This window comes from Limulus polyphemus, unplaced genomic scaffold, assembly GCF_000517525.1.
Source record: "Limulus polyphemus unplaced genomic scaffold, Limulus_polyphemus-2.1.2 Scaffold5065, whole genome shotgun sequence".
In the NCBI taxonomy this organism is placed as follows: Eukaryota; Metazoa; Arthropoda; class Merostomata; order Xiphosura; family Limulidae; genus Limulus; species Limulus polyphemus.
In genome coordinates, this window is record NW_013670675.1 from 43,605 (window position 1) to 56,833 (window position 13,229).

General features: G+C 33.6%; 1 protein-coding gene across 1 annotated transcript in view; it reads left to right on the forward strand.

The window, feature by feature from the left end:
- Window positions 1-13,229, forward strand: part of LOC106472072 (twitchin-like) — a gene marked incomplete at both ends in the record, with an annotated part of 59,738 nt that overhangs the window by 31,496 nt on the left and 15,013 nt on the right. Inside the window, 6 exons of the mRNA XM_013932702.2 lie at window positions 4,311-4,613; window positions 5,205-5,492; window positions 6,339-6,638; window positions 9,301-9,603; window positions 10,021-10,145; window positions 12,245-12,401. Coding sequence (XP_013788156.2) covers window positions 4,311-4,613; window positions 5,205-5,492; window positions 6,339-6,638; window positions 9,301-9,603; window positions 10,021-10,145; window positions 12,245-12,401 — 1,476 coding nt within the window. The remainder of the gene's footprint in view (window positions 1-4,310; window positions 4,614-5,204; window positions 5,493-6,338; window positions 6,639-9,300; window positions 9,604-10,020; window positions 10,146-12,244; window positions 12,402-13,229) is intronic.

Consider the following 13,229-nt stretch of genomic DNA (forward strand, 5'->3'; position numbering starts at 1 on the left):
CCTTGTGTCATGCGCAGTAAAGAGTACCTGTGCCAATAGGGTTAATACTACTGTATTGACAACTTTAGTTTGTTGTCATTTTTTCTTGGTTAAAAGAAAAAATATGTGGAAGTTTCTTTTCTTTTCCACATAATGTATTCTCCTGGTATGGATCCTTCCACTACTGAACCAACAGCACTTACTACTTCTGTGGCTTCAGGTTCCATACTTTCCAGACAAGCCAACAACTCAGACAGGACCACTGAAGGTAGAGAAAGTCCATGACAGTCATGTCAAGCTGAAATGGAAAAAGCTTAAGGATACTGTTAGACAAGATTTGAAAGAATACTTTATTGAAAAGATGGATACTGAAACTGGTGAGGTTGGACCTGAAAAGGATGGTTTCAAGGTAAAGGGCTTGACTCCCAAGTTCAGGGTTAAAGCCGTTAACAAAGAAGGAGAATCAGATCCACTGGAGATTGATGAGCCAATTGTTGCAAAAAATCCTTATGGTGAAGAAAAGATGGTTTGATGCATTGGGAGCTAAAGTCTATCATGTGGCCAGCTACTTCTCCAAAACCCTGGGCAGATCTCTCTTTCCCTGGAGAATCTGTTCCTGAAGAAAACGATTTGGACAGCCTTTTCCCACCTCCTGCCTTTACTGTGCTTTCCTATTCTACCTCTTTCTATTGACCTCGTTCTTCATCTGCATTCCGGACATAATTCCTCAGGTATGTTACCTCATCTCTCTTTTCCTTCTTTATTCTGCCCTGATGTTGGATTTTTAATTTTCCCTCCTCACCTAATATTTGAGTCCATGCTGAACAGCTTCTCCTAAAGGATGGGGAGTATATTTGGATTCTCAGAAGATAGCTGGTCACTGTTTGATGGTCGATTCTTCCTTACACGTCAACCTTTTGGAACTCCTAGCTGTTCATAAGGCTTTGGATCATTTCCTTCCAGTGGTATGGGACCACCTGGTCCTGATCCATTCTGACAATTCAACCATTATTTCTTACAGCAATTATTAAGGATGCACTCGATCTCATTTTCTTTGCTTTCAAATCCGCATTTCTGAGCCTAATCTCAGCAGGTCTGTCTTCTTGCTTGTCACATCCCAAGTGCTTTGAATCTTGTGGCAGTTCGACTATCTTGTCCCAACCCAGCTCAATACAAAATTTACCCTCTTCTGGTCACTTGTACCACATCCTTCGGCTTTAGTAGTGGATGTTTTTAGTCAGGATTGAACCAATCTTTACATGTATGCTTATCCTCCCATCCATCTTCTTCCTCGTGTTCTCTCTCATATACAGAACACTGCATGTCGAATTATTCTAATTACCCATTCTGGACTGCATATCTGTAGTTTCCACTGTTGAACCTCCTTTGATCATCTCCTCCCATACCTCTTTCACTTTCCTGATCCTTTCTTCTGCAGCCTTAGTCCTTCGTCCTTCACCCTGCTTTATCTACACTCTGTCTTCATGCATGAATTTTGTCCAGCCTCTGGGGTGGTTGTCCAGTTTTTATCTGAGGATTCTTGTCATATTTTCCATATTTACTCCCACCAGATTTGTCATCTCACCCTCTCCCTGACTGCCCAATTCCATCGTCCATTGGAAGAGATTGTGTTGGCTGGCATGTGGACTATGCCTCACATGCTTATTGCCCACTACCTGCATCATTTGGCCTTCTCCTCCTCCTCAGGCTATGTGTTGCTGCCCGATGCGATTCTCCATACCTCATTTTGAATCTGAAAGGGTAAATTCTTAGTTTTTTATTTCTTTCCTTTACATTGGCCCTTTCTCCTTTCCCAGATCCTGCTCTATGGCGACTGGTGCTTGTCCAAATATACTTAAACGTAAATCCACACCATATGGCTGTACAAGTCTATAGCACTCACTGAAGAGATGGGGTGTTTCACAAGACTGCTGGAAGCTGCTTTATGGTATCATGTTTCATAAATAAGGCCTGCACCAGACTGTATCAACTCATGGACTGTCATGAGTAATACAGTGTTAGGATCTCTACCCATCCCTCTGATCCTAGTCAAATAAATCAGGACCAGCCTGCTTTTCAAAATAGGGTTTTTGTAGTCACCCAGTGCACTATCTTATGGTGCTACATTTCTCTGGACTCTGTTATCCCTCCTCTCCCAGTGGAGTATGGGAATCCTTGCCACTATCAAGTTCCTAGCCTCTGGGATGGTTGATCATGGTGGCTTCCTTCTGAATGTGGCCAATTTCACTCAGTAAAGAATATAGCAGTGATATGTAGATGGTGAGTACTATCCTCCTATCACAGACCAGAAGACATATATCCGATGCTGCCTGGTTTTGGACTAGTTGAATCAAACACAATCAGTATAATCCTTTGGCTAGCTTTTCTACAACCTACCACTGCCTAGATGTCGGTTCCAGGGTGGTCTGGTATTGGATTGGCATAGGACCAGTCAACATAAGTCTTCATACATATGATTGGTAGGGAACCTCCTCCTACCACAGAATGGATGAAAAATTCCCAAAGCCAACTGGTTTTAGACAGAAGTTGACCCACCACATTTGTATTTCCCATTCCTACCATTATCTGGTAGTAGGGTTCCCATGTGGCCTGGTGTTGGTTGTGTAGTGGTCTGCACACGTGCAATAGCTAGTTATAAGAACAGAAGTTGTTTTTCCCTTCTGCTTCCTGGTTTTGAGGTGAATATGGTTAGGATCGTCCTCCTACTATGGACCGGAAGACAAATACCAAATTTCGCTTGGTTTTGGACTGGAGTTGACCAACTGAATATGGTCTGATGTCTTCTAGCCACTCTACACCATCTGATGCATCCAATTACATGTTGGACACACATCTTTCCCACCTGATTTAGCAACATATATCTTGACAAGAGTCAAGAGTATACCTGGTACAGATGGGGTGCAGTCTTCCATAAATGTGACTATTTATATTAGGGTGTCACACTACATGGGTTCTTTTTGAGTGCCTTCTGAAGAGTGTTTATCAAGGTAACTTTTGCACAGGTCCCTCCACCGTTTCAATGTGAGATTGTACCTATTATGTGAGCGGAGTAAGGTATCATATTGGAAGTTAACATTTTTCAGGACTTAAAATGTATTTCCAGTAGATACTTACCTCCTTTCACACTTCCCACACATCTTTCCCACTTTTGGTGCATCTTTTTTTTTGCCTAATCTGAAATTTATGAGAGTTGTCTACAATATAGAGGGAGTCAGCTGCACTAGGAGGGTGTATCACACTCCTATTAGTGGATGGTTGTTGCATGCTCATTTGCATGCTACAGTGCAGTTATACCACGTGAAATCATGAGAGTAGGTGGGAGCATCAAGGCTATTGGCGAGCAAAAATTGTGCAAATAGAGGGCAGCACAAGTCAAGAAATGCTATTATGTGGTGAAGGTAAGTATCTATTAGAGTTATTTTTTCAGTGTAGGAAGATGTTAACATATGCATATAATTAGCATGACTGAAACACAAATTGTCCAACATTCTGACTCCAAATAAGACTATTGATGGCAGTATTTTTACAACTACAGGCTTTCAGTACAAATATATACACACACACACATATATTTATATGAAATTAACAACAGAGAGAATTTATATGAACTTGGACTTGTTTTTTTGTTTGAATTAAGATAACTACAACATCAGTAGCTGAAAATTATGTTTGTCGAATATGTTGGTTTCTGGAACAAGCTTCTTTCTTTTTTAAAACTTCAAACTTGTTCTAGAACCAACATCTTTTACAAACATATTTAAAACTAGTGAAAAAATAGTTGAGGTTCATATGCATATAAATTCTCTCTGTTGGTTGTTTCATGTGAATGTGTGTGTCTATATATATAGTCTTACTTGGAGTCAGAATATTGGGCAATTTGTGTTTCAGTCATGCTAATTATATAATATATAACATACAGTTTTTTAGAATATTTTTTCATCAAATTTCAGGACTATTTATTTTTTTAAAGATGCTTACCAACATTTTAATTGATTATAAGAAGAATTATTGGTACCAATATTTAATTTAATATCTAAAAAGACTTTACATACGTTTTAATAGCAGTTCTGTTGACACAAGTAATGCTTTATGTAAAAAAAAGGACATAAATTAACAAAAAAATTTACTTTTGATTAATATGCTTGAGTTTTTTCCAATTTTTGCCATGAGTAAAATGAAATTTTGACCTAAAAAAAGAGGAAGGTTGAAATATCATTTTGATTAAGTATATTTAGCAATTTTTGTGTAAGCAGCTCATATTTCATAAGGTATGTGTTAGATCTATACCTTTATTTATATTGTGCTGGTAGATGAACCAGGAAAGCCCTCAGCTCCTGACATAGTTGACTGGGATAACACCCGGGTTGACTTGAAATGGTCCCCACCAGAGAGTGATGGAGGCAAGCCTATCACTCATTATATCATTGAAATGAAGGATAAGTTTACCACAGATTGGGTTGAAGCCATGAAAACAGAAAATGAAAAGCCCGAGGCTCGAGTACCTGACCTTAAGGAAAACATGGTTTACCAGTTTCGTGTCCGGGCAGTCAATATTGCTGGACCAAGTGAACCAAGTGATGCTACTAAGAACCACATTGTAAAACACAGATACTGTAAGTATTTAATACTGAGTGAACCGAGTGATGCTACTAAGAACTACATTGTAAAACACAGATACTGTAAGTATTTAATACTGAGTGAACCAAGTGATGCTACTAAGAACCACATTGTAAAACACAGATACTGTAAGTATTTAATACTGAGTGAACCAAGTGATGCTACTAAGAACCACATTGTAAAACACAGATACTGTAAGTATTTAATACTGAGAATATGTACAACCTTAATGACAAATATGACAGTATGGGGAAGTGGTTTCTTATTGATGTTTGTTGACAAACATTGTTTCTATATTGTTATTGCAATGGTTAATTAGTTTTATGTACTGTCTTTTATAATTGTGTAGGGGGGTGAAACTTAAAACAATAAATTGACAATTTTAATTAATAATAATTTAAAGTAAATCGTTAAAAAACATTAATATCTAAAAATAATTTATGTCGTCATTTATACCTTTGTTTTGCTAAAATTCTAATTAAAGTCAGCTTGTCAATGAAAAATTAATATTTCTTTAAAATCTTAAGACTACTGTTCATTGAATTTTAATTGTTACAGATAAACACAGAAATTTTATTTGATTACAGTGAAACCTATGATTGACCGTACCAACCTCGTCAGTGTGGTGATTAAGGTAGGAAAATCTCATAAATTTGAAGTAGACATTAGAGGTGAACCTCCACCTGATGTAGTGTGGACTTTTGGTGAGAGTGGAGTTAAACTTAGTAATGATGAGCACATCAAAATAGAAAATAGAGACTACCACTCTGACATCACTGTGAATAAGGCAACAAGAAAACATTCAGGGAAGTACATAATCACAGCAACAAATTCATCAGGCAAGGACACAGCCACAGCTGAACTAACAGTACTTGGTAAGAACCCTTTCAGAGATTTTTTTATATCAGTTTTTAAATTCAAAATGCTGAAATTATAATGATATTAGTATAATATTATACATGTTTTCAGTCTGTTTATTTATTCAAAAATCATCTCGTTTGTAATATAGAATGTACAATAAATATTAATAGTAGTAAATTTAGTAAATTTGTATTTGTTACTTTAATGCAGGATTTCAAACTATTTGTATTTACTCAATTTAAAATGAGCTTGAACTTACTGATTTAGGACTCAAATTATGATCCTTTATTACATCTTATTCTTTCTGAGTGTCTATTTCTTTCACAGTTAATTATCTGGTTCTCATTAAAGAAGCTGAAAATAAAATTCTTTATTTTTCTTCTTTTAAGGGCTGAGTATGGTGTAATGGTTAGCATACCCAGACTGTGAATCTGAGAATTCACGGTTCATGACCCATTGCTTCATAAAAGTGCTCTGTAGTTTGGGGCTGTGGGTGCAAGTTAATATTGTAATATTGTCCAATATTCAAATTTAGTTTTGTTTCATGTTAAAAATATTTTTTTCTTTTCTAATTGGATTTGATGATTATGTTGCTTTAATTCATGTTCTCAATCGTGCTAATAAAATGTGACTGGAGAAAACAGTAATTAAAGTTAAGCAGCATAATAATGGATTTTCTTGAACTGAAATTGTCTCTGAATGTGTAAAAATCCTTGTATCAGATAATTTTATATCTGATACTTAGCTTAAGTATCTTTCAGAAGAACCTCATATGATTTCTTAAGCTTTAATAGTTATAGTTTAATACATGTTTTAATTTTGTTCTAGTGAAGTGAATTCCTTTTATCTTAACTTGTCAGGAAAACCTTCCAGACCAGAAGGTCCACTGGAAGTTAATGATGTCCATAAAGAAGGATGCAAACTGAAATGGAGGAAGCCTAAAGACGAAGGTGGCACTCCTATCAAGCATTATGAAATTGAAAAACTTGACAAAGAAACTGGAAGATGGACTCGTTGTGGAAAGAGTGACAAACCAGATTTTGAAGTGACAGGTTTGACTCCAGGGAAAGAGTACCTGTTTCGTGTAGCAGCTTTGAATGACGAAGGAGACTCTGAACCACTAGAAACTCTTGAACCAATTGTTGCCAAAAATCCTTATGGTAAGATAATTGACTTTTTTATGAATTAATAAAGTTAATATCTCAAAATATTTAAATGTTCATGAATAATGGGAATTATTGAAAAGCATAAAGATGAGGATTTAAGTTATTTCTTATATTTTCAAGGTGTTATTTTAGATTTAAAATGCTAAATATACTTTAGGACTCGTATCACGTGGCCATATATTACTTAGATACTAAACAGGATATCTACTCATTCAATTGTTTATTGAAACAAGCTTTTGTATCCAGTAGTGGGAATATCATTAGGTGTCCGAAGTAGTGTTTTCATGAAAACAAAGTTAAATATTGGTAACAAGATAGCAGAAACATGCATATGTTTTCAAATTGTAACAGTAACACACCATATAGAATAGATTTATGAATGTTCTGGTAACATTTGAACAGATAATGTACAGAAATTTGCTCAGTGTTGAATAATACAACTGAGCTTTATTAACTCCTAGAATATGTAATTATGTTTTTAATCTCAGTTTGATTTACCAGGAAAAGTTATTATCCCTTGGACTTAATTTTGATGTTACATTATCAAAAAGTCTCTACCTTGTGAGCATCTTTCTTTATATTATTTAAAATATAACAAATCAGTTGTGGTATATTCTACTGACAAAGGATAAAGTTGAGACATTAAAAAAACAAATTCAGAAAACCTAATTTCATTGACTAAATTTTTGTCATCTGGAGACATGGTGAAAATTTTGAAGAAACTTTAATGGCATCAATTCAATATGAAAACAAAAGTCAACAAAAATCCATTTCATGATGATAGGTGTTCAGAAGGTAAAAATTGGAATATTTTCTCACAAAACAACAATAGTGTTTCTTTCCAATTGAGAAACAATTTCAAAATGTACAAAGGTATATCCCACATCTTAAGATAGACAAAATGGATCAGTCTATTAGCTGGAATGTGATAAGAAATACACTGTATGTCCGGGTGTGAGATCATCAATGAAACATGCATGAAATGTTTGCTTTTGCTGACCATTTATGTCAATATGAAATTTATTAGAACAACATTCACTGCAGAAAAAGAGGAGGCCAGATCATTAGTTCAAAGAAAACTGAAGCACAATTTAGATTAACTCATGGAATTAAAAATAATAGTTTGATTTGATTTGATTAATGACATTAATCCTTAACTGACAGACTTTTATGATTTATCTGAGAATAAAATGCATGTTAGGCTTCTAAGTGTTTTCAGTAGAGCAAAATTTTAATGTGTTGATGAATTTCATTTATCTCTAATTTATTTTGTTTCATTTTCTTAGATATAACATTTTATTATTTAATTTTTTGCATAAATCTGAAGCTCTTGAAACACTTGATTGATAAATCTAATTTAATTATTTTCATTTTTGTACAGATGTTTAGAGTTATAGTCTCATCTACAGGAATATTAGTATAGAGAGACTATATCAAAGCTATTTTAGGATATGAAATAGAAAGTTTAAGTAAAGATGAAAAACTAATGATTATAAAACCAGACAAAGCAAATAGTGTTATTTTAAATAAAATTAATCATATTAATAAAGTTAAAGAAATTTTAAATGATAGAACTAAATTTGTAAAATCAGACATATATCCAACTAAAACTAGATATGATAAGTTATGAAGTTATCTTCTAAAATTAAACAAAGAAAATTGGTTGATGAAAAAACGAATATTATAAAATAAAACCAATAATTCTGGTATTATATACAGAGTTCCTAAGGTTCATGAAGATGGTTATCAAGTTATATTGTGTTTAGCATTGGTACATGATGTTTATGAGCTTGCTGGGTTTTTTTTAGTTACGTTCTTGGAACTATTAACTAGTAATGTTTGTATGATATATATATATATATATATCAAAGATAGTTTTAGGTTTTCTCAAGAATACAAAATGTTAGTTTTAATTGTAGAGGTTTCTGCCAGGTTTCATATAGTTTCTTTTTATTTCTTTAGATAAGACTATAAGTTTATGCGCTGATCTTTTATATCAAAATGAAAATAATTAGATTTCCTAAGCATGTGTTTCAGACACTCATGAATTTTACTACTAAAAACAAAAACAAAAAATCTGAAGTTTAATTAAATTGTTTCAACACTCACACTTATATGTATTTGTTGAAATTCTGTTACTTGTATTGTTTAATATATTTATTTACTGTATCTTTGGACACTTACTCAATACACTACTGCTATTGTTGTGCATGGTCTTGTGCATGCTACTACTATAATGTTGTCCATATTTAAAACATTCTGGCAATACTAGTTCTGCTATACTATATAGTATGTAAAAGCTTGTTTTAATAAACATAGTTCAATGTGTAGATATATCATTTATTGTCTGAATATGATGATGTTCTTTGTTATAAGTCTTCAAACCCACAGAAAATTGTTTCAGTAACTCTTATATGGTTTACGACACTGAATTGGAAAGTGGAAAGCAGGTCTAGTTTGAGTTAGACAGATGTGCTTTTTAATAGGACACACAATCTTTTGTTGTATTAATAAGAAAACCTTTATTTTATAAAACATTTACAACTTCTTATATTTAGTTTCTTTCCGTACATCTAGACTTCACTCGGTTTTTTACTTTGTCTCGTGAGTTTAGAGGTACTTTTTCTTTTAAGTAAAATTTATTATGGTATTTTAGATGAGCCAGGTAAGCCAGGGACTCCAGAATTAGTTGACTGGGATAATGTAAGTGTTGACCTGAAGTGGCAACCTCCCAAGAGTGATGGTGGTGCTCCTATCACAAAATACTTTATTGAAAAAAAAGAGAAATTCACCTTGAACTGGGAGAAAGCAGTTGAAGTTCCCGGTGATAAGTTGGAAGCTAAGGTACCTGATCTGAAAGAAAGGCAAGAATTCCAGTTTCGTGTTGTAGCTGTCAATAAAGCTGGACCTGGTGAGCCAAGTGATGCCACCAACAATCACTTAGTAAAACATCGTAGATGTGAGTCTCAAGTTTACCTTCTCCTTTTCTTTATAGTTTGTAGTGCTTTATGTAATTTTAGCAAAACCAGTGAATATTTTGTGAATCCTAGACTTCTAGAAAATAATTATATGGCTGTATATAACCCTTTCTTATAGTCTTATTGACTCTTTTACTGTTAGCAAGTGTGATTTTTTATACTCTATAAATTTGGTGTAAGTATTTGCTCTTTGATACCATGTGTAGTTAAATTGTCTTGTTGAAAATCTAAAATCTTAGAGTTGTTCTAAAATATAAGTATCATTTTATTATACTCTTAAACTCACATCTAGTCATCTTAGAATAACGTAAGTTAACATTAGATAATTCAGTTTAATCTGAAACATCTGTTCGAAACAAAGTATTAATTAGATAGTTTACATTTTTGTTTCCTTACAGTAAAACCATATATTGATCGAACCAACCTGGATACCACCACAGTTAAGAGAGGTAAAAATATCAAACTGGATGTGAACATTAGAGGAGAGCCACCTCCCAAAGTCACATGGATGGTGAAAGAAAAGGTAATTTGTAGGAATCGTAAAATCTAACTTACAAAATATTACAGCTACAGCTTGGAATTGTACACTTATAAAATTATAGTTTTTGAAAACAAAAAGTTCTAAATTTAATTAAAACCTAAATAATGTTTATTTTACTAGGCTGTCTCCATGATTTCATGATAGTTCAGTTGTTTGTTTTTTTTCTAATATTTTATGAAAACTGACTCTCTATAACATTATCAATAGAGAAATTATAATCAGTAAATATTTATTAATACAGCATGGTAACTGAAGACATTAATTCTACACTAAACAAAAACAAACTAAAAAAAAAGAATGCTATAATTATATATATTCATATAGCATGGTAATCAAAGACATGAATTCTACACACAAAAAAACTAACAAAACAAAAATTCCAAAAGGATTCACTTACCTCTTCACACAGTAACTATTCCTGTCACGTTTGTCACTAGCCTTGAACTATCTCCCACCTAAGACATGTGTTTTGATATGAACATGTGATAATAGCTCTCCACCAATAAGAGGGTGACACATCTGCAGTATATCTCCATAAGCACATGCAGTTGAAATTAACTTCCTTCTTTTCCTTGGCACCGTCTTTAATGGACTTGTTTCTTTAAGTTTAAATGTAATTCTCCTATACGTCCTGGTAATGATTCATGGCATTCCTTGTGAGGTTCTATTGACCAGCTCATTCTTGGTTTCCTATTCTCCACTGATTGATATCCAGGACACATCTTCCTTTACCTCTTTTTTTACTGTTCTTGCTTGCTCCAACTCTTTCAGCTAGGGATTTTGTCCCTTATTGCCGGTCATGTTTCTCCAACCACATAACTTTTCTTTTATCTCATTCCTGTTACCCTTCTGTTCTTTTTATCTATCAATGCAAGTGACATGTTTCTGGCCACTGATCCATCCCCCACTCTCTACCACCAGGTTATCCTACTGTTGACTACCTTCCAGCTTTCTTTACCTGGTTGTTTAACAAAGGATTGTCAGTTTCTACCAGCACGGATTATTGGGTGGATTTGTTAGCTACCTTTTACCTTTTTTACTGTGGTTCTTTTTCTTCCCTGTTATTTCCACCTTGTTTCAGTCCTTCGTAATTCATCATCCTTTTCATCCAATTCGTTTGCCTGACTGGACTGTAATGTGGTTCTCCACACTCTTATGCAGTCCCTGTTTGAATCCTTGGCCACTTGCTCCTTATCTCTTCCTTTTGCTTGTGGTCCTTTCACACCTGATCTTTATGTAATGGATGCCTCCCACACTTATTTTTCTTCCTTTATTTTATTCCTTGACTGCTCATTTCTTCCTAAGTTATGGGCAGCTTAAAAAGGAGAACATACCTTTTCATCCATCTCTTTTCCAGGGATCTTGTCCGTTTATAATCTTAATGACCCTGATCACCTTCTGTATCAGGTTATAATTGGCATACAATACTCCTTTTTGGGGTTTCCACAATAATGTATTCTTGCCTTGGAATTCCCTTTTTTCCAGGGATCTTGTCTGTATATAATCTTAATGACCCTGATCACCTTCTATATCAGGTTATACTTGGCATACAATACTCTTCTTTGGGGTTTCCACAATAATGTATTCTTGCCAAGGGATCCCCTTTTTTTCATCAATCTTGTCTGTATATAATCTTAATGACCCTCATCACCTTCTGTATCAGATTATACTTGGCATACAATACTCTTCTTTGGGGTTTCCACAATAATTTATTCATGCCATGGGATCACCTTTTTCCAGAGATCTTGTCCGTTATGTGTGCCAGTTGGTTTCTTCTGCTCATCTTGATTGTCTGTTCCTCCCTAGATAGAGATGCTAATTTGATAACAGCCCAAGAGTTGCAAGTGGGTGCGGTTCACTAGCTACCACCCCTTTAGTTTGTCAGTTCAAGATTAGGGACATCTAATGCAGATAATCCTTGTGTAGCTTTGCACAACTATCCAAAATAAACAATGTTTTATGTTTTTTATTCACTTTTAATTTTTTATTTCTTTTTGTCACATTGGTTTTTATTTTCTTAGTCCATATTTACTTGAAGTGAATTTCATGGATTTTTAGATTTTATACTAATTTATTTTTAGGTTGTGGAGAACACTGAGCACATTGAAATCATTAATGTGGATTACAACACAAAGCTGAACATTACTGATGCTCAGCGTAAACACACTGGATTGTACACAATTATTGCAGAGAATGAAGTTGGCAAAGATGAAGCTGAAGTTGAATTAGTGGTTTTAGGTATGTTGATTAGTCATTTATTTTATTGTAAAAGTTATTGTACTATCTCTCTTATTCTTATTAGTCTTTGTTATTTACAAATTGTAAATACTCTTAAATATACTTATAGTGTTAACTGTGGGAGGAGGAGAATTTAATTAAATATTTTACTGACTTTGATTAAGTCTTCAGTGCATATCCATTATGGGTACATAATAAAGTTTTTAGTAATATAAGTAGGCTAAGCTGGCATGTTACTATTTTATGCTCTTGTACATTGTCACATTTCTATGAACAAATGATGTGGAAGTGTTTTGTTTCATTTTACCATGTATTTCTTGAAGTATCTTCACTAATTTGAACCATATAGCATGCATGCATTGCTTTTTTTCTTTTATACATTAATAAAAGTATCATAGGAGAATCACTGCAAACAAGTAATTTTTCAATATTAAAGCAAAATTTCTATGTTGCGTAAAATTTTATTACAGTGCTTTACATTTGAACTTGAAAAGATGAAAAGAAATTCACTTAGAAAAACACATCTTTTGAGATGTTTTTATACATTCATGTATGTGCTGTTCTGCTAAATTAATAAGTTTCTGGTCAAATAATTGCAAATTAACTATTTAAAAGCATAATTTGAAACTCTGTATAAGAATACACTTTTGAGCTTTTCAGTCTGTTAGTTTTTTCTCTATTTACTGCTGAGTGTTGAAATCACAGAAGGTTAAGAAAAACATATGAATGTATAAGAAAATACATTCAGACAGTGAGGTAATATATGTTTATATATATATATATATAACCAAATTTGGTAATATATGTTTATATATATATATATATATA